The 22,370-nt window shown below is 41.5% G+C and overlaps 1 protein-coding gene across 4 annotated transcripts in view; it reads left to right on the top strand.

Moving 5' to 3' along the window:
• Positions 1-22,370, top strand: part of PTER (phosphotriesterase related) — a 71,180-nt gene that overhangs the window by 2,429 nt on the left and 46,381 nt on the right. The window contains exon 1 of one of the 4 annotated variants that reach the window (XM_058681815.1): positions 4,438-4,781. The exons of 2 other annotated variants lie outside the window; for them this stretch is intronic. Coding sequence is in view for 1 of the 2 variants with exons in the window: in XM_058681813.1 (XP_058537796.1) it covers positions 12,505-12,507 (3 nt within the window). In the remaining variant the exon portion in view is untranslated. Of the gene's footprint in view, positions 1-4,437; positions 4,782-12,486; positions 12,508-22,370 lie in introns of those variants that run through there. One more of the 4 variants, XM_058681813.1, reaches the window with a different exon arrangement.

The following is a 22,370-nucleotide window of genomic DNA, read 5'->3' as shown; positions in this document are numbered from 1 at the left end:
TGATGCAGCCCAAATGAAAGGCAGAGGTAGCTCAGGCTGGGGTGGCAGTAAGAGTATTTATTGATTTTGAGAGAGAGAGGGAGGAGGAGGAGGAGGAGGAGGAGGAGAAACAGAGGGAGAGAGAGAATCCCAAGCAGTCTTCGTGCTGTCAGTGCAGAGCCCCACACGGGCCTCGATCTCATGAATTTCGAGATCATGACCTGAACCGAAATCAAGAGTTGGACGCTTAACCAACTGAGCCACCCAGCTGCCCCCTGACAAGCATATTTAAAATCACATGCTAACACCCCTCGAACACCCTGGCATTCCCATCCTCCTGTTCCCTTTAGTTTTCCCGCATACAACTTATTCCCGTATGACATATTACACATTTTGTTTATAAATTATTTACTCCTTCCTATAAGAATGTCAACCACTTGAGGGCAGGGTGTGCATGTTTTATTTATGGCTGTTTCTCTAGCACCTGATGCTGTGCCTTGTGCAAAGTGGGCCCTTGATCCATTTGTTGTAAGAATGGATGTGATAAAGGCTTTGGATTTTGATTCTGTAGAGCTTGCTGATGAATGGGATATGATAGCGAAAGATAAGGAGAAATGAAGGATGAGTCTCAAGATGCTGGCTCAGAAACTGGGCAGATGTGGATGTTAATTAATAAGGAGAAGGCTAGAGAAAGAACAAATTGGGAATTGGGGGAGGGGAGATGGAAAGTTCCATTTGGTACATATTAAATCTGTGGTGTGTGGATTGGTTACCTATTACTACATCTAAAAAATTACCCTAAAATTCAGCAGAGCAAAACAACAGACATTCATTGCCTCAGGTTCTGTGGGTCGGAAATTTGCGCACAGCATAGTTGGGGAGGTTCCGGCTCAGGGTCTTTCATAACGTTCCAGTCCATCTTTCAGCCAGGGCTGTGGTCATGTCAAGGTTTGACTGGAGCTGTGAGATATGCTTCTTAGCTTCTTCCATGGCTGTTGACAGATTTCAGTTGGCTGTTGGCCAGAGAGTTCAGTTCCTTGCCACATGGACAAGGGCTCCATAGGGCTCCATAGGGCTCCTCATGATGTGGCTTCCCCCAGGGCAAACGTTCCAAGAGGGAAAGAGAGCCCAAGATGGAAGCCAGTCTTCTTTTAGAACCTGATCTCAGAAGTAGCATACCATCACTTCTGCCGTGTGCTGTTGATCACACAGATCAACTCTGGTGCAGTGTCAGGGGTGGGGGTGGCGGGGACAACACAGGGGTGCAGGTACTAAGAGGGGTGGGGTTGTTGGGTGTCATTGTAGTATCTGCCTCCTACGGAGTCTATCAGCTGTCTAAGGGGAAATGTCATATAGGCTGGTGGGTATATTATGCTGTAGCTCACAGAAGAGATCTGGGCCATAGATAATTATTGGGGAATCATTGGAAATGTGTCACAGGATCCAGGGAGAGAATAAAGGTGGAGAAGGGAAGAGGATCCTGGACCCAGTATCAAAGAGCCCAATGCTTAATGGTTAGTGGAGTAGCAGCCAGCAAAGGAGGATGGCCAGCACAGCGTGTATTCTGGGGGTGACTTAAGGGAAAGATAGGTTTCACTGGACAAGTTTCCCCTTCCCTGTGAAGGGCAGAAAATAGTTTGAATATGGCGGAAATGAAAAGAATTTCTGAAACAGTGCAATTTAATACAGCTGAAATGTGACTAGTTAAACGTTGACCCAGATAGAAACAGAGAAAAGAACATTTGTTTATTTTAAAGTTTATTTATGTAACTTTGCGGGTGAGGGGCACACCGAGAGAGAATCTCAAGCAGACTCTGCACTCAGCACAGAGCTTGACGAGGGGCTTGAACCCATGAACCGTGAGATCATGACCTGTGCTGAAATCAAGTCGGCTGTTTAACCAATCAAACCACCCAAGCGCCCTGGGATGGAATATTTAGAGTTTTGAGAAATCTATGGTTGCATCCTCAGTGCCCTGGCTGGGATTATAGTTGGTAGAGAGCCCCTGTGTAAAGATTTTAGAGGTTGAAGAGAAAAGAATGAGGGCTGTAACATAGGTGGAGCTACTGGCCTTGGAAAAGGCCTACCCTTACTTCCATATGTTCTATAGCATTACTGTATCAGGAGTCTTTCTCCTCAAATGTCTTAAATACCCCAGTGAGCCATACAATGACAATGGGAAAATTAATTCCTGATTCAGTGGTGTCCTGCTCATAGCCCTATGAACCTCACTGTTAATAGAAGGACCAAAGATGGTTGTTGTACATGTTTTTCACACACCAAATGTGGCCTCGTGCTTCTCTTTTCTTTAGCTGCTCTTTAGGGTGTATTTTCAGTAATCCATGTTTTTCTAAAAAGACTTTCATTAAAAAAAAAAAAAGCCTCTCATTCATAGACATCCTCTCTCACTTCAAAATAATAAATAAATAAATAAATAAATAAATAAATAAATAAATAAAATAAAGAAGATGGAGAAAATTAAAATACCTGCTCCCACCTGGCCACCTGGCATAAGCTGGCTCTGTGGTTCTGTCTATCCACGAAGGCAGTATCTGCCTGAATACAGATGCCTCTGCCTCATGGCAGTCGTGAGTGTTATCCATTTCTCTGTCCCCTTCCAGTGAGGTATGGCCATGTGACTTGCTTTGGCCAATGCAATGTGAGTGGAGGGAAATGTCACTTCCAGGTAGATGCTTTAAGAGCCAGCGAGAAGTCTGTCACACTTTCTTTCCCTCTGCTGGAGTGACCACCAATTTTCTAGATAGTGGCTGTTCTGTCAGCTTGGCTCATGAAATGAAGGCAGTGAGCAGAGCCCCCTGTCAACCTCTGTTAGCCATAGAGAGAGCTAGAAATAAGCTTTTGTTGTGTTTAGGCCTCAAGATTTGGAGGTGTGTTTGTTACCACAGCATAACGTTGCCTATCCTGACTAATGTACTCGGGTAAGGTCTGATCCATGTGCCTCCAGGAATTACTGATTTCCAGTTTACCAGATACAGTGGGAGCCTAAGAGAGAAGGCACCCTGGAAGCCTTGCTGTTGTGACTCATGTTCCCCTTACTGTTGGTAAACAGCAGTTTACCATAACGCTCAATTCAGCTTATTTCCATATGGAAACGCTTGTTTCCATAACGCTCAACTCAGCTTCGAGATTTTAATCAAATGGGGCAAAATGGCATTTAGGTGTTCAATCATACCCTGTAAGGGCAGCTATTGTTAAAGTATAAAGTACATAAAGGCTCAATGTCCAGAGGAATTAAGGCTCTCATTTTTATTTTGAAAAACACTACACACACACACACACACACACACATACACATATTATTTTTTTTAATTGTCAGCTCACTTCCAAGTTTTCCAACACAGAGAAATGTTCATGGGTTCAATGTTAAGAGATAATTCTTCCCAAGTGTCGGTATCCGCGGATGCATTTCAAAAATGATTTTGTCACCACAGGACATTGGAAATGCCTCATCCATAAGCGTTTTTTAAGGCAGCTTCGATGAATATTTAAGTATGGTTTCCTGGGTATCTTACTTTTGCGCTAAAAGCATCAGACCTGGGTTTTGCTCTCACTGTCCTGAAGGCAGTGTGTTCGCACTTTTACTCTGAGTTAAGCAGAAGTGAATCAGGGAGCGTTTTGCTTTGGGCAGAGCCATGCGGTGCTCCTAGGGATGTTGGCTATAAATCCATTCTCCCTAGAGGTTAACAATCAAAGTTCTCCCCCTCTCTTACTCAGACGAGTGATATGATGATGATAAATTGCTTGGACATGACTGCCCCAAGCACTAGTGTGATGAATTATGTTGTTGAGGGTATGACCACAGATTCTCCATTGTCAGTATGCCACATTGAATATTGGCAGTATTCATAAATAGCCTCCTGCCAATTTTGGTCACCGCTTTGCATATTAAATTTGCTGTTTTCACAGGTCATGGTTCTTCGTTCTTAATCAACTCTGTCTTTCCCTGAATTCACTTAACTAATCAACCTTTTGTTTTTCTGTTCTCTACTCGCTAAACCGATGGGGCGTTCTCAGAGTTGTGTTCAGTAAACATCGAGTCTTTCTTCACAGAAACTGTTAAAATAGTAATTATTAGTCCTTTTCACTAAATCTAGAGTAATAACAGCTTATCTTGCAGTGGCTTAATTGGGTCATTATTTAGTGTTTGAAAAGCACTTTGAGGAGAATATTGGTAAATACTGTTGTTAATTTAATGTTTCCTTGTAAATTAATGTTTCCTTGTAAATTCGGGTGAAAGTCCACTGCACCCGAAAAGTCCTCGGTATTACTATGTACCAACAAGGATTTCTTAGTACTGCTTACTGTTTTCAACATTATATATCTACTGATTTTTGAAAAATTTTAAATATTGTCATAAATTCCTAAAGTTATCATGTTTACACTGTCCCATTTCTACGTGTGTCATCTACTATATTCATTACACATCTGAAAAGTGAAATGTTATGAGTCGTGCTCTCTAAAGTTTGGAGGAAATAGAAAGCCCAACCCCCAGTGCAGAGGTATGTCACGTGCTATCTTCTACATAATCTGTGTGTAGTATCTGATTAACTTTTCAGCAAGCTGACCTATTATACCCTGACAAATAACTGAGGTAAATAACGCTGAGTCCATATACTGAGCTATCACCTGATTGTCATTAAACTTTGTCGAAAAGGGTTAGATTGAATCACACGTGCCCGGCCAGCCCTTTGAACAAATTTTCTGCTCACTCTAGCCCCAGATTCCCCGGGTGTAGCTAAAGGCCACTCTGTAGCTTGGATTAGGCAACCTCAATACTGACGGTATTACTTTGCTAGGGTTGCGATAGCAAAGTAGCACCAGCTGGGTGACCTAGACAACAGATATTTACTTGCCGGCAATTCCGGAAGCTACAAGCCCAAGATCAAGGTGTTGGTAGATTTGGTCTCTTATGAGGCATCTCTTGTCTTGTAGATGGCCACCTGTCCCTATGTCCTCCCTTGGTCTTCTCTTTGTCTATGTTGTCTGTGTCCTAATTTCTGCTCGTAAGTATATAAAATGGTCATGTTGAATTAGGACCCACCCCCAAAACCCCATTTTAATGTAATTACCTCCATAAAGGCCCTATGTCCAAATCCAGTTACATTCTGAGGTTAAGACTCCAACATATAAAGGTGGGTGGAGTGGGGGGCGGGGCGGCACTATTCAGCCCATACTCCTGAACTATAATAATGATCTGTGGAAACTACCAGTTTTGGAGTTATTTTCGTTGCTTATCAAATCTGAGCAGACAGCTGATGACTACAAGCGTTTGGAAGTTTACTCAGTATAGGAGCTTCTTCACGTTACTTGGAGGAGGGCTTTATGCTTGTGACTAAAACAATGAAGTAATTTGATAAACATTGTAGCAACATTAAGTGAGTTCTGTATACTTTATTAAGATGCTAACCTTAAAGTGTACATAATTAAGTATACCTTGCCATCTGAACTACCACCAGCCAAATATTTGTTATAACAACTCGCCAATATTTTTACCCAGAATTTCCTCTCTGAACCAAAAACTTGGCTATGATTAGTCCACATTCTTGTATCATCAAAAAGGGCAACAGGGTGTAGAGAACACGGTGGTCCCAGCTCAGATCTCCCCCCTAGAGGGGAACATCTTGCCCTCATGTTGTTAAACGTGTTGAGCATTTTTGCCTTCATGTTATCGGCTGAAAACATCTAAGAAAGCAGGAGAGTTTCTAAGGAGAGATGATGAGCCTAAGAAGCTAGAAAAGCTCTTACATTTGAAAAAAAATATTGGGAACGTGAAAGCATCAAATACCTCAATCTGACTGTTACCTGCCTGCCTCTAGTATGGGTACTATAGTTGTTTCTGGAAAGCTTTACAATGTTCCTTCAGAATAGAATAATAGTGTTTTTGTAATTCCAAAAAATGTCTTTTGTAGTTAATTAATAGCCAGAAATCCTTAGAGGATTGTTATATAGAGCTCTAAGAGTATGTTAGTAATATTTGGGATAATTGGTTGGTAGTTTTGAATGAGCTGCGGAACATTAATTTTCCCCTTAAAAACTGTTTTCATTAGAATTTATTGTTGAAGCTGGGTGATGGATACCTAGAGGTCCATTATACTGTTCTCTCCACATTTGCAAGCTTTTGAAAATGCTCGTATTAAAAAGTTGAACTGAAATGATTTTTTTCTTAAAAAAAGACACGAATGAAATATATAGCCTCCTGAAATGCACCCATCATGGGCTCAGGGACAAATTACATTTGAATAATGAAGTATGAGTGCATATGTAAGACACTACATGTGTGAGTAGAAGGGGTTTTTTTTACTACCGATCTTTCCATAGAAAAGTATTGTTGAGACCCTTATCTAGGAAAGGTTGTGAGAGTGTCTTTCTTAGTTGTGACCTAGATTATTTGACACATGTTTTTATTTATCACTCCCTGGAGTATGGCATATCTGTCATTTCATGAGTCAATGCCTTTCTACCAGTCATGGAGCTGCCCCGGCCGCATTTTCTCCCAGTTGAGTCTTTTAGCTTCAGACACTTTCCACCTGTAGCTATACAAATCCATTTAACACGGGAATTCAAGAAGAGGGTGCTAGCTTCCAATGTCCCATGCCTGGCGAATACCTTCTGCCCAATACTTTCTATAAAAATGTCCTCTACTCCTGCAAGACGGGTGTTCACAGATTGCCGCTAGGCAAGAAAAGATCTCTGCTGAATGTACTTTGAGGAAAGTTACTCCAAAGCCCCGTCTCCAGCCTGTTGCTGCCACTGCCCATCCAAGTCCCCCCAGCTTCCACAGGGACTGTCCCGGACCTCTCTTGTGAGTCTCACATTCCTGCATAAGTCGAAGGCCCAACATTGCTTTGAATTTGCCCCATTCTCATTCAGACAAGTTCATCTTCAAGGTGTTCCTCTTTGTCTTGTGTAAATATTTTGGAGCATCTTAGTGTATAAGAAGTAAAGAACCTACTGTTTTGAGCACTCGCATTACTGAGCCTTTGACCTTACAGACATATTTGATCTGGTGGGTGTGCAGGGAGGGGAGGGGTCCTGCAAACCACACGGCAGTGCTCCCTTTGGACATAATTCATTCCTCCCAGGCATTATTATTATTATTATTGTTGTTTTTGCTTTTGCTTTCTGTTTATGAGTGGATTTCAGTAGAAAGCTCAAAATATTTCAAGCTAAGAGAGCCAGGTTTAAAATGATCCCTGTGAAGATTTTACATAGTTCTCTATATTGTCTATTGAATTTCATTTAATTGTTAGATTTAAAATATATAAAACATATACAGCTTCTAGCATTACGGATACTTCATGGACCTTTGCTACTCCTTATTCCTGCCACAGTAAAGTCAAAAGGATTAGTTTCTAAATTCCGTTGCTTTTTGATAGACCAAATCAGAATTGTAAAAGGTTTTTTTATATAGAATTTTCACAATGCATTATGTAGGGATGGTTTAGTTTCTTGTGAACCTGTCTTCACTTCTTTATGTTTATCTCTGCGTTAGTAATACCTTGGCTAAAATAAATATTCATTAACTATTCTTATTTAATGTAATGATTTTATACCATTAGCAGAAAGGAACGTTTCTTTATATGTTGTTTCTATACAAAGAACAATGTATTAAATTTCAGAGTTTTCTCTACTAAAATTGGAAAGCTTACTCAGTAGCTACACCATGTCTGAGCCATAATGCCCCAATTTATATTCTTGACACCATGTATCATATTTATATTTTTAAATCAACCTCATTTAAAATAATGTCAACAATTATAGGACCAAGAAAAAGGTCTAAGAATGAAAAGTGGATGATAGCTTTCCCTGCCTAATTAGAAGTCATGATTGGGGCACCAGAATAGCTCAGTGGGTTGGGCTTCTCACTCTCGATTTCAGTTCAGGTCATGATCTCATGATTCATGGGATCAAGCCCCACATTAGGCTCTGCACTGACAGATCAGAGCCTGCTTGGGATTGTTTGTCACCCTCTCTCTCTCTCTGCCCCTCCCCAGCTCACCTGTGCATGTTCTCTCTCACTCTTTCTCTCAAAATTAAATAAATGAACAGAGAAAAAAGTCACGATGATATTTCTGATGAATTAGGAGGATGTTACCCCCAGAACAGAAGTTAGTTCTTTGATAGGCCCAAGAAAAGAAATGTGTTACAAGACACTGTAGAGATATATGCCTTTTAATTTTCACAAACTCAGCATAATATTCATCAGAATGAATGAATTCATCATTCATTAATATTTATCAAGTTTGTCAAATTTGATTCATTCTCCTATCATTTTTAAAGCATGTTTGCTATGCCCAGGTACTACGTTTTCTAATTACTTAATATATTTTTTTAAAGTAACCCACTTTTTTGCTTTACCCTTATCCGAAACAATAGTCTCCATAAAGTCAGAGGCTTGCAACATTAATTCTTTTTTCTAAAACACATTAAAATAAACAAATACGTGTTTAAAACATTGTTTTAATTTTTTTAAATGTCTTATTTATTTTTGAGAAAGAGAGACAGAGTGCAAGCAGGGAAGGGCCAGAAAGACAGGGAGGTACAGAATCTAAAGCAGGATCCAGGCTCCGAGCTGTCAGCACAGAGCCCAATGCGGGGCTCAAACCCACGAACCATGAGATCAAGACCTGAGCCGAAGTCAGACACTTAACCAACTGAGCCACCCAGGCACCCTTCTAAAACACATCAAAATAAACAAATATGGGGGCGCCTGGGTGGCTCAGTCGGTTAAGCGGCCGACTTCGGCTCAGGTCATGATCTCGCGATCAGTGGGTTCGAGCCCTGCGTCGGGCTCTGTGCTGACAGCTCAGTTTCGGATTCTGTGTCTCCCTCTCTCTGACCCTCCCCCGTTCATGCTCTGTCTCTCTCTGTCTCAAAAATAAACAAACGTTAAAAAAAAATTTTTTTTTTTAAATTAATAAAATAAAATAAACAAATATGTGTTTAAAAGACCTTAAATGCCCATATATCACCTAAAATTGGTTTGAACCACCAGTGGGATATATATCACACCTTCTGAAAACATTGACAAAACCAAGCAGATTATTGACTTTTTTACTTATCTCGCTGTCCATGAGGAAATAAAATAATCATTGGCTGTGAAGTTGGCACAAAACAATTTTCAGAATAGTCTCCGTACTTGTATTGTGATAATTAGAAAATGTGCACACTGTATACGTATGTGTGTATATATGTGTGTGTGTGTGTGTGTATATATATATATACATATGCACATATATACACATGTACATAGGTAGATAATGGATCATTTTAGCTGTTATTTGGGAAATAGCCAAGAGTTTTCAAGTGCTTAGATACTGAGCATCATTTATTTGAGGCTAACAGAGCCAGCATTATTTGATCCTGGCGTCTCTATTGTACTGTTAGTCATAAGCATTATAAAGAGTGATAATTTAGGGGCGCCTGGGTGGCGCAGTCGGTTAAGCGTCCGACTTCAGCCAGGTCACGATCTCGCGGTCCGTGAGTTCGAGCCCCGCGTCAGGCTCTGGGCTGATGGCTCGGAACCTGGAGCCTGTTTCCGATTCTGTGTCTCCCTCTCTCTCTGCTCCTCCCCCGTTCATGCTCTGTCTCTCTCTGTCCCAAAAATAAATAAAAAACGTTGAAAAAAAAATTTTAAAAAAAAATAATAAAAAAAAAAAAAAAAAAAAGAGTGATAATTTAAAAAGTAATAATCTGACTTGTGAGGTATGTTTATTTCATTCTTCTGTCCATAATAATCTGAAGTTTATAGTAAAGTAAATGCTGTAATGTGGTTAGAGGGTGGTTCAGAAAAAGAATTAGAAAGATATCAATAGGTTCCTCATTTGTCATATAGAAATGTTCTGCGTGATTTTCGACTATATAAATATCCCCATTTATCTAATGTCTAAACAAGGTGAAGTCATGGGGAGCCACTGCACAAGTTCTTTACAGGTCATTTACTGCCTTTTTGCCTAGAATCGTGGAATTTGTGTCCGGAAGGAACTTTGGAGATCATCTTGTTTAACTCCTTTGTTTTATCTGGGAGAAAACTGAGGCTCACGTGCTACATTCGCCCAAAGACACACGTTGATCCTATCAACTTTTTGAAACGTCTGTGTGCTTCGTCAAGCTCTAGCATTTCTTCCTATTGAGGAGATAGTGATATGTTCATAAGAGCGTTCTGTTGCATTCTTACATTTCTGAAATATAGCAGCGGAGCATTAATATTTGGTGGTACTCTAGATATTTAATAGCTACTGACTATTGCTTGTGTCAAATAAAAGATGAACTCTATTGAACATTATCAGGAATGTTTTCTGTTGCCTTTAATACATTTGAGTGAGAAAGGAAAATGACGACATTTTCCTAAACAGTGTCAAGATATCTTTTACAAAATAAGTAAGATTTGTGTTCTTAAGGGGAGTACCTTCGGATTCAAACATCCCATTCTTGATTCTTGATTTTTACTCTGTATGTCTAATAACCAAGCAAATAATAAGAAAAACTGGTAATCAGGGGTAATAAAAGTAAATTCTGATATGAATTCATAATGGCAGATGTTCCTGGGAAGAATGAGCCAGAAGAGTTTAATTACGTAGGATGCCTAACCAAGAGCCCAAGGAAGAATCGGGTAGCAGGTGCCCGTAGACTTTACCTATGAAAATTAAAAACAACTTCTGAAGGAAGGACAGCTAATTTTGTTTATGTAATACGTTTATATTGCTCTACAGCTTGTTGGTAAAAGTTTTGAGCACTCAGAGAGCAATCTTTCCCCTCGTCGTCTTCCAATTAAAAAAGCAGTATTACTTCTTTTCGGATACTGAGCCAGTGAGTAGCTCCAAGATCTCCCAGGCCCACACAATTTAAGAAAAGGGAAATTAGCAACCCTTCCCCCTCAGAACGCTGTGATCTACCAGAACAAGAAGGCAAAGCAGGTCTTTAATAATACAAGAGACATTGCCAGTTGTTAATTCCTCCGCTGTTAATGCCATGGGAGCGCACGTATTCCCAATCTGCTGCCCATGTGCTCAGACCCACAGCACAGTGTGTTCCTTCCAGCCGTGTTAATTTATGCATCCGTCCATCCTCAGCGCTTATCGGATGCCTGCTCTGGGCCAGTCAGGGTGCCGAATGCTGGCTGTGACGTTGTTCTCACTCACACACCAAGCGGAGAGGATTCCTTGAGACTTACGATCATCTGTTTGCAATTCTCCTGTGGTGTCCCCAGACAGTACCAGATGATTAGAAGCCCCTCAAGTGAACACAATAGGCTGCCAGTCTTGTAGCGTGTGCCATTCGTCACTGACACAACCTAGTCATTTAGCCCTGTGGCTTCAACCCAAGGAGAGTAGTAGGGGCTGGGCAGTGCTTTTCCGAGTAGGAGTTTCCTTTTGCTGGCCCTTGGTCTGATGCTTCGGAGACCGTCTCTGCTTATTCTCTTAGCAGTAAAGAACAAGGTCCGGCTTCCATTCTGTCCACCCAGCGGGAGAGATGTGTGCAGAGGAGACGCTTCCTGTCCGAAACCTGTTCCCGCTTCCTCTGGCCAGGAAGCCGTGGCTCTGGCCGTGGCCGCTACTGGTGTCTTCAGTGGCCTGCCTTCTCCGCAGGCTTAGTGAATGCAGAATGAAGACGCCAGCCTGACTCTTAGGAGCCCTGATAACGTGCACTCCATTTCTGTCACGCAGCCCTCATGTTCAGTCTGTTTAACCCTTTATAATTATCAACCGTTTCCCTTGAGGAACACCTTGTGTGGTTTGTTCTCACCGTCTACTTAAATGCCGGTTACCAGAGTACTTTGTTTATTTGGAGCCTATGAATTGCATTGAGCTCTACGCTCTATAGAACTTGTTGCGAACCTGATTAAACAGTAAACTCCTTGAAGACAGGGACTAGGGCTGTTTCTTTCTGTATCACAGAGAGGGACTGACCCAACTGATTACCACTGTTTGAGTCCTGAACAAACAAACACAAAGAAAACCCAAACAAAACCCGTCCATGGTGTGCGAGGGCGTCTGTTCAATTCAGGGTTGTGTTGCAAACCTCAGTGCAAAATGCACGCACTTTATTGCTGAGCATTGCCTTTTTTTTTTTTTTTTTTAAGCTTTCCTACCACAATTAATCTTATATGGTAATGCAGTGACAATGAGATGATTTCTCCGGAGAATCTATGCTAATACTATTAAAATGCTCTTACCATGTCAAAATGATTGCAGTGGAAGGCACGTGGGGACCGTGCTTATGTGATTATGATATTATAGCGATGGGCGATTACCATAGGAAACTACTAATTCAACCCTGCAGGGACTTGCATTATGAAGCCATTATAACATGAGATTATAATGACACAATAACTCGGATGCACACTCGTGATGTGAAAACTAAAAGCTAATTTGAATGCGAGTAGTATTTCCATTAAATTGTAATTAAACACCGAAAGCCATGCTTGTTTAAATTTAAGACGGAGACCTCCAATCCAGAAAAGGAAACTGTGGGTAAAGGACGCACGCCAGGCACGAGCTGACGATGGTGAGAAACCCTTCCCAATTCTGCCCTTTGGTACTTAGTGGGTATGGAAACTCACAACAAAGTGGCCTCCCCAGACTTCTTCTGTCTGTGCTGGCTCCCATTACCCGAAACCGAAAATGATTAGAAGCCCCTAATCATTACCCTAAGAGGACTTAGCCTCTCTGGGTAATTTCTTTCAGGTTATTCTCTATGCAAAGTATATACATTTTCTTCTAGACGAAAAAAAACTGTATTATGCAATGCTTTTAAAACCCACTTCTTAATTCTTCCTATCCCTCTCAGAGTCCAGGAGAATCCAGTTGCCAAATTTTTGTCTGTCTTTTAAAGGTCAGCTCAAGATGGATGATTTTACATGGCAGGAAACTTATATTTGACTATTAGGGAATAGTATTTGGTGGGGTTTATGCCATGCCATCTATCAGGTACAGGGTGATTCGGTAGTAAAATTTTCTGATTCTGTTAGAAACACTAGGCAGTCTGTTAACACTTCTCTCTGTTAGGGAAGACTGGTGCATTTCAGAAGCCAAACATTTCTCGTTTATTCTCCACTGATAATCACTATCTGGCTTAGGTCAACATAAAGATAGATTATAAAAAGTAAGAGCTACTGCACTTGTTAGATATACACCTGCATTAGCGTGTTCAGATGTTATAAGGACGCACAACAGCTAATATATACTCCCTCCTAATTATGACTAAAAGTGGTTATTACTCCTTGGTTTAAATATAGTGAAGATGATTTTTTGTTAATAAGCATTTCTTTTGCACTTAGATATGCTGTATGCTTTAGAGTTACTTTTATTACTACTTATTGCAACAGCCAATTTAAGCAGGGAAGTCTAAATTACTCGCGTCCTTATTTTTATAATTAGGAAGAGGAAAGTGCAGTGCAATTAAATGGCCTGCTTGATGGCATCCAGTCAGCAGTGGGGTTGGGATAGGATTTTCTGGTCCCAGATAATTGTAGCTTCTTCCTTGGGCCATTGAGTGATGTCACCTCTGAATAGTACTCCCACGTTAATGGATACCAGGATAACTTATGTGATGTTTATAGCAAGTATCTCCATGGTTAAAGGAAAGAAACACTGGCCTGTCAAATTGGGGAACTGGGTTCTATCTGGGGCTGTCTGGCCTTCAGGAGATGGAGCAGTCAGCGTTTGCACCTAAAAATGAAGTCATTGAATTAAATGATCTGCATGGTCCCTTTCTGCTCAAAAATTCTGAGATCAAATAGCATTGAACAGTCACTGAAATTTATATATGTTAATTATTTTTAAATATTATTATTTTAAAATAATATTTAATAAAATATTGATTTTACTTATTTTATTTTTTTTTTTTTTTTTTTTTAAATTTTTTTTTTTTTTTTTTTTCAACATTTTTTATTTATTTTTGGGACAGAGAGAGACAGAGCATGAACGGGGGAGGGGCAGAGAGAGAGGGAGACACAGAATCAGAAACAGGCTCCAGGCTCCGAGCCATCAGCCCAGAGCCTGACGCGGGGCTCGAACTCACGGACCGCGAGATCGTGACCTGGCTGAAGTCGGATGCTTAACCGACTGCGCCACCCAGGCGCCCCTGATTTTACTTATTTTAAAACTATTAACCTAAATTCAAAACCATACCTTATTTAGATGCATTTTATAATTCAATGTGTTTTAGCAGATCTATAATTTGATTTAAAACTGCCTTTTTTTTTAGGGAATTTATTATAATTAGTAAAGCTACACATGTAAGTCTATCCAAGGAGAAGATTAAAATTATAGTCCTTTGGTACACTGGCAATATTGGTAAAATATGTCAGAACTACAGTGAAATGAAATGTATAAGTATATAAATATATAAATGCTTTGTGGGAATTCTTAGGAAGCAGGTAATAGTGATGAGTAAGATTCCAAATTAAAATATAGTGCTGGGGCGCCTGGGTGGCTCAGTCACTTAAGCGTCTGACCTCGGCTCAGGTCATGAACTCACAGTTTGTGGGTTCAAGCCCCACATCAGGCTCTGTGCTGACAGCTTAGAGCCTAGGGCCTGCTTCAGATTCTCTGTCTCCTTCTCTTTCTGCCCCTCTCCCACTCCCTCTCTCTCTCTCTCTCTCTCTCTCAAAAATAAATAAACATTAAAAAATAAAGTAAAATAAAAATAAAATACATTATTGGCTAGACAAACCTTCCTAAATCTTTTAGGGTACCTTATTTTTATGGGGAAAAATACATAAGCAATTACATTCCCTTTATATTTCAATACATATATGTGACTAAGGATTGGTTATTTAAAAATTTGTTGTTTGCCTATAGAAAATTTTCCTAATTTAGTGAATCTTTTTTATCTAGAGAATTCCATTAGAGCATTTTTTCCCCTGCCATCTCAAAGATTGGAAAAGAGAAATTATTGCTGTATGACCCATGAAGCTATTAGATTTGCCCTTGATCCCATTGTAGTAAATCGGCTTTCAGGAGTAGAGATAAGCTGTTTGTTATTTTTAGTGCATCAAATACTAGTCTTTCCCAAAAAAGAGGTTTCTGTGTCAGGTGCCACACTGTTTTAGAACTAGGCAAAATTTGTCATCTTGCCTTCTTCCCTAGTTCCACTAATAAAGACTGTCTTTTGGAGACAATTTTCCTCAAACTTGAGGCTCCACAAGTTGTCATCAAAATTTTTGAATTTACATTCTCATTTTTATGATAAACCAAACAATTATAAGCATAGTCTGGATCAATATAACCATCTTTCAACCAAATAGTGCCATAGGATTTCATTATTCATATCTTTGTTTGTTTTTAACACTTCGGTGATATGAAATTATTGCCTAAAACAATAACATTTATCTTTTTTCACGATTTTTTTTCCAAACTCGGATGTTTTCCTGGGCGACATGACTGCATTTTCTGGGACATCAGGAGGTGGTTAGATTGACACAGTGGCGTCGAGGTCTGGCAAAGTGGTTTGGGCCCTTTCATTTCCTTTATTAGAAGTGGAGTTGTTTTATAAACAGGAGCCTCTAAGATTACTGCACGCATGTTTGTTTTTCACCATCTGACTTTGGAATCTGTACCGCTATCCGAAGGGTAGAACCGTGAGTCAAGACTTGTCCAGTTTTCTACTCCTCAACATTTTTTCTAGCCCTGCAATTTGTACTGTCTTCAACCTAACCAGTTCTATTCCCTGATCTCCAACAGACCGGTGCCCGCTCTTCTCTCTGGTGTTGTGGGGGGGAAGCTTGGGGATAAGAGTCTATGGAAAGAACTAGCCGAACTTCTGGCCAACCAGTCGATCAAGGCTAAAAGACTGTATGTACATCATGATAAATTGGGATTCTTGTCCTGTGGTTTTTTTGTTTTGTTTTGTTTTTGTTTTTGTTTTTGCAAAAGACGGATAATGTATATTCTCTTGGTGCACATTTTAGGTGTTTATTCATAAATGTTGGTCGGCTCTCAAAGGAGTAACCTCAGGGGTCATGGTGTTTGTACAATTTTTAAAGGTCTCCCAGGAAATGCTTACAGAGCCTATGGCATTGTATTTTGCCTTCAGTGAAAATAGAAGATAGCTCATCATCCTCCTCTGAATAATAACCCCATTTCCTCATTGGTGAAATGGGAACAATAATAATCAAAAGTGGGTTTCATCTAAAAGTATGTCCTATGGTCCAGTCTTCTAGCTGGATACTTTCCGATGACTCACCTTCTGCTGATCCCTTGCCAACTTTGCAAGGACATTAGGAGATTTAATTAAAGTGTGTACAGTGCCTTAAGCTCTTCAAAGAAACACACAGCATTATTATTGTAGATAATACTTTTGAAATTCCATAATCTCGTGAAGGTAATGAAACCAACAATACAGAAAGTGGGGGCTTCAATGCAGTTTTATGAAGAACTTCCTACGACGTCATGTTAATAGTGGCCATCGTGGGGCACCTGGGTGGCTCAGTCGGTTAAGCGTCCGACTTCAGCTCTGGTCACGATCTCGCGGTCCGCGAGTTCGAGCCCCGCGTCGGGCTCTGGGCTGATGGCTCAGAGCCTGGAGCTTGCTTCTGATTCTGTGTCTCCCTCTCTCTCTGCCCCTCCCCCGTTCATGCTGTGTCTCTCTCTGTCTCAAAAATAAATAAACGTTAAAAAAATTAAAAAAAAAAATAGTGGCCATCGTGTGGCTTTGAGAATGCAGACTTCAATGACTGTGAACTTTTTAATTGTAAATATTTTGATTTAATGTTTTCCCATCAATAACTAACACATTTGAGAGGTCAATAAGTATTCAAGTCATGATGTTCCTGGCCCACTTTTAAGGCTTTACAAATTTTTTCTTTTTTTTTTACTTTTTTTACTTCTTGGTTTAAAGTATGATTAAAAGGAGTACTTTACACTACTCCCAGCATGATATTTTGTAAGTTAGAGAAGGGTGAAAAAGAGAGTGCTCTTCCGGGCTTCTTCTGCCCTGACATGTAGTTCTCCTGCTCTTTTTTTTTTTTTTTAATTTTTTTTAACGTTTATTTATTTTTTGAGACAGAGAGAGACAGAGCATGAACGGGGGAGGGGCAGAGAGAGAGGGAGACACAGAATAGGAAGCAGGCTCCAGGCTCTGGGCCATCAGCCCAGAGCCCGACGCGGGGCTCGAACTCACGGACCGCGAGATTGTGACCTGGCTGAAGTCGGACGCTTAACCGACTGAGCCACCCAGGCGCCTCTAGTTCTCCTGCTCTTAAAATCCCCCAGGAACAATGAAAATTGCTTTAGTTTCCTAACTCATCCCCTGTCTCCAGCATTCAGTCTATACGCACGCTGCCCATTTAATTACCATCCTAACACAGGTCGCTTCCTCTGGATCCGGTGCCTGTGTCAGTGTCTTGACTGTGGACCTGCCATGCATCATGTGTATGAGCCTCAGCGGGCTGCTTACAAATCCCAAAACATGCCTTTCATTGCTCATGCCCCCAGGATGCCTCCTTGTAAAAACTCTTTGTGCAGCCTTGCCTAAATGCCACCCTCCTCCAGAGAGCCCTCCCAAACCCTCCAGCACTGATGAATCTTAGCCAGACACATCTTCCCAGAACATCTGCTTGGGACCTCTTTTCCAATGTTACTGCATTCACTTGAACATCGCAGGTATCCCGCTAATATATAAAAAATATCAATCCCCCATTGAATGCTCACCATGTGCCAGGTACCATGCTGGGGGCTCTTTAGCCTCTTACAGTAAGATTATTCCTTTTTCATCTTTGTCTCTCGTAGTATCCTCCTTTGGACGCACTAGATCCTTAGCAAACATTTGCCACATTGAATTGAAATGTACCCGGGTGAAATTTTCAGGTGCCCAGAAAGCAAACGTCTTTATGTTACCTTCCTGTGTTCTGTGAATTTAAAGTCCAAGCTATCCCTCAACTCTGTAAACCAAAGCAACTTCTCTTACTATTTCAAGGAGAGTAACAATAGCTGGTCCCAAGCCTGCGAAGAGGCTGTGATGTTCATGAAAATATCCAATTGCTTTTGGCTAACCTTGCCTCCCATCAGTGTGAAATTGAAGGTGGATAGAACGAAAAGTGTTCATTGGTTGAACAGACACCCACTGAGCATTTACTTCTTGCCAGTGGCTCTTGTAGCCCAGGGCTGGTACCTCCTTCTCCATGTGTGGGGATGGAACTAGAGAGATTATCAGAACAGAAGCTAGTTCTAGAGATGACTCTCCTTTGCATCAGGCATGGCATGGCATTTCTCATACAGCAGACCATGTTTTGGAAGCCACTAGAACAAGACAAGATGGGCCAGAACCAGGCTGGGAGAGCTTCTCGCTCTCCTTGCAGTGGCTCTCAGACCTTTTTTTCTGCATGACTATCCTTTTTAACACCAAACAGGAGAAGCCTGACAATGTGAAAGCCCATTCATGGACTGATTCTTTGTAACTTGGAATTAGCTAAGCAGGGTAGCGGAAGTCAAGACTTTTCTAAGAAAATCCACTGTATGGTCTTCAGAATAAAGGACCTGAGATGATTTTGTGGGAAATAGCTTTTTTTTAAAAAATATTTATTTATTTTTGAGACAGAGAGAGAGCATGAACGGGGGAGGATCAGAGAGAGAGGGAGACACAGAATCTGAAACAGGCTCCAGGCTCTGAGCTGTCAGCCCAGAGCCCGACACGGGGCTCGAACTCGTGGACCGCGAGATCATGACCTGAGCCAAAGTCGGACGCTTAACCGACTGAGCCACCCAGGCGCCCCAGGGAAATAGCTTTTAGATACACATTTGTTCATGCAACTGAAGGGCTCTCTGTAATTCGAGGAAGAGTGCTTTAAAATTAAACTACCTTAAAAAGAAATTAATGTGGATGGTCTATACATTTTAAAAATTAGCCTTACGAGTCGTTATCCAGTTTTACTCCTTGTAAAGGATGAGCTACTGTCATGAACCACCTGCACTAATTTAGATAGAAAATGTGCTTGAAGATGAAGTCACTTGCTGTTGGTTATTTCTGTGCTCAAGAATCTTGCCCTGGGGTGCTTGGCTGGCTCAGTCAGGGAAGTGTATGACTCGATCTCAGGGTTGTAAATTTGAGTCCCATATTGCATGCACAGATTACTTAAAAATTAAAAAAAAAATCTGGGGCACCTGGGTGGCTCAGTTGGTTAAGCAACCAATTTCAGCTCAGGTCACGATCTCACAGTTTGTGGGTTTGAGCTCTGCACTGGGCTCTCTGCTGACAGCTCAGAGCCTGGAACCTGCTTCAGATTCTGTGTCTCCCTCTCTCACTACCCCTCCCCTGCTCACGCTCTGTCTCTCTCTGTCTCTCAAAAGTAAATATATGTTTAAAAAAAGTTAAAAGGGCACCTGGGTGGCTCGGTCGGTTAAGCATCCGACTTCAGCTCAGGTCATGAACTCACAATCTGTGAGTTCAAGCCCCGCGTCAGGCTCTGTGCTGACAGCTCAGAGCCTTGGATTCTGTGTGTGCCTCTCTCTCTGCCCCTCCCCTGCTCATGCTCTGTCTCTCTCTCTCTCTCTCAAAAATAAATAAAAACATTAAAGTTTTTAAAAATCTTACAAAATTAAAAATTAAAAAAAAATTTGCCCTTATTACTAAGGGAAAGTTATAAAAAAAACTTACATACTACCATGCTGGGTGCAAAAGAATAAGCTTAAATGGCATGTTCACTATCTTCTGAGAGCTTGAAATGCAAAAAAAAAAAAAAGGGGGGGGGGTAAGTTGTAAAAACAAACATGGCTTCAAAATCCCAAGCCCCCAAACTTTTGGGAATCCATTTTCCATTCTTTTTAATAATACTTTTAGCTGTTTTGATTTAGGGAAATAATATGAACTGCTGGAAAAGGGGTGTGCTATGATCTCAGAATTATCTGTTGTCAGAAATGTGTTACATAAATATTCCAGGACAACTTTTTTAGCCCTTTGCCAACAACTGTTAACCTGGTCTTCCTTCTTGGTCCTTCTTCTACTTCGGTGTATAATTTCCACGCTCCTACTTTAATATTTTTTTCTTCGCTTTATGTGTCTTTTGTGCAAGTTACCTCCAGTCCTTCGTGGAAGAAGGCTGGCTCAAAACAAGCAAGCGTATGCATGTTAATCAAGTACTGACTCTGTGCCAGGCACTGCGGGTGGCTGACGACTCGCGACTGACCGAGACACGGACTCTGCCCTCAAGGAGGTCAGAGTCTGGAGGGAGAGACATTAACCATTAACTTAAGAAGTGAGTTTCAAGGTAAAGGTCCAAGGGCTAGGAGAGAACTTAGAATCGGCATGTTTCCCCGACTGCCTGAGCCACAAGGCGGAACATCAGGGAAAGCTTCTGATGATGCCAAAAGCCCTGTCCTCGATGCCTAGCAGAAGTGAGCTAGTAGAGAAAAAGGGTGGAGGGGGCTGGGTTTGTGTAAGCTGAGGAAGAAAGAGGCAGAGAAGCGTGAACAGTCTGAACCCAGAGAAGGGCAGGCAGTTGAACAGAGTGGCAGGAGCAGAGTGGGTTCAGGGGGCACCACCAGGCTCTAGGTATAGATGTGTCTCTTAAGGTTAGCAGGACGACACCCGGGGGAGACCTATCTGAGTCTGTGTTTTAGGGAGAGCACTCTGTAGGCTCGCTGAAAGTGGACCACAATGGCAGGGAAACCGGGTTAGAAGCTCCTGGCAGTAATCCACCTGAGCGAGGGGGATGGTGGCTGCACTGTAGCCATGGCTGTGACGATACAGAGGGAAAGAGTGAAGGAGAGATTAAAATGGTGGTGTTTGTGGCATTTAGAAACTCCCTGTGGGTGAGGTGGGAGTCTGGGGTGACACTGGGTTATTATTTTTTTTTTTTAACCTAGGCGGCTGATTGAATGGAGCGTCGGAGAGAATTCAGACAATGCACATCTCTAAATTCTGTCTGAGGACTAAATGTGCTTGGCAGGTAGTAATCATCCAATAAGGTTGCTATCGTTGTAACCGTAGGCTAACCTCATCTGGTTAGTTCTGACGGAACTCTCTAGAAAGTGCTGCTCATGATCGACATGTGCGTTCTCTGAGCAGACTCTGGATCAGATGGCAACTTTCGAGACTCTTAACTTTCTTCCATTTTCTTGGCCTGTTTCCTCTTATAATATCAACCAGGCAACGAACGTTTCAGTAAGAACTTGAGATAAGAGATATAAAGTCCTTTGTGTGGCACCGTATGCATAATGGAAGCTCAGTAAATGACAGCTTCATACACGAATGGAAGGCGTCGTTGTTGGTTCTCAGCCTCCAGGGGCTGGGGGGCATTCTCTCTCATGGATCTTTGTAACTCTCACAGGCCCTGCCTACCCAGCACAGGGCCTTACACTTAATGCTGGCCAGTAAATATTTATTGAAACTAGAATAACTGCTACTTCATCTTTTCTTGTCTTTCTGCCAAAGGTGGTTAACCCTCTTTTAAAAAGATTCTTTTTATGGTTTTGTCTTCGCATGGTTTATCTTTACTTAAACTTTATTTCATTTGGGCCCTCTTTTTTCCTTCTAAATGATGACCCACATTTCATAATTTCTGACGTTCTCCTATAAAATGTCTCCTTGACAATCCCCCATCTGAACTCCTTTTTTTTTATTAAAAATTTTTCAATGTATATTTATTTTTGAGAGACAGAGACAGAGACAGAGAGAGACGGCGGGCGGGCCGAGCCAGAGTGCACACGTGAATGGGGGAGGGGCAGAGAGAAGGGGACACAGAATCAGAAGCAGGCTCCAGGCTCTGAGCTGTCAGCACAGAGCCCGATGCGGGGCTCAAACCCACAAACTGCGATATCATGACCTGAGCCGAAGTTGGACACTCTGGCTGAACCACCCAGTCACCAACCCCCTGACCGCCCCCCCTCCCCCCCCGCCCCCCCCCCGCCCCCCCCCAGCCATCTGCACTCCTGCCCTCTCACAGGACGGTGTTTGATAGTGGGATCTTGGTTCTTATGTGACTTGACTGTGATAATTACTTAGAGTGCTAAACCTTTCCTAAAATTCTTACCGGGCTCCAGGATTTCCACTAGAGCCAAGATCAGTCCATTAAGGACTTGGTAAAACAGCTTGAATTTAATCACAGTGAACCATACTCACTGCAGAGACATGTAATTTGATCAGAAATATTTGCACACAAACATACCAAGTCTCAGGCATGGCTGGCGATTAGCGACTCTGTGATAATAAAGAAGAATTTGAAATAGCTCTTGAGCTCACGAATCTTTGCCTGTCTGTGTGCTTTCGTTGGGGAATTCAAAACATATATTCGGTTATTTTACATGCGGCACTGGTATAAGCATTGGGTAGGTTTATACTGGTATCATCGGTCTTTTCCCATTTTACTCCCTTTTCCTGGTTATAAATGAAATAGATAAATATAAAAAATAAAAAACAGAAACTTGGAAATA

The sequence above is a fragment of the Neofelis nebulosa genome, chromosome 8 (genome assembly GCF_028018385.1).
Source record: "Neofelis nebulosa isolate mNeoNeb1 chromosome 8, mNeoNeb1.pri, whole genome shotgun sequence".
Taxonomy (NCBI): Eukaryota; Metazoa; Chordata; class Mammalia; order Carnivora; family Felidae; genus Neofelis; species Neofelis nebulosa.
The sequence above is the reverse complement of the archived record's forward strand: the minus strand, read 5'-3'. Positions and strand labels throughout refer to the sequence as shown.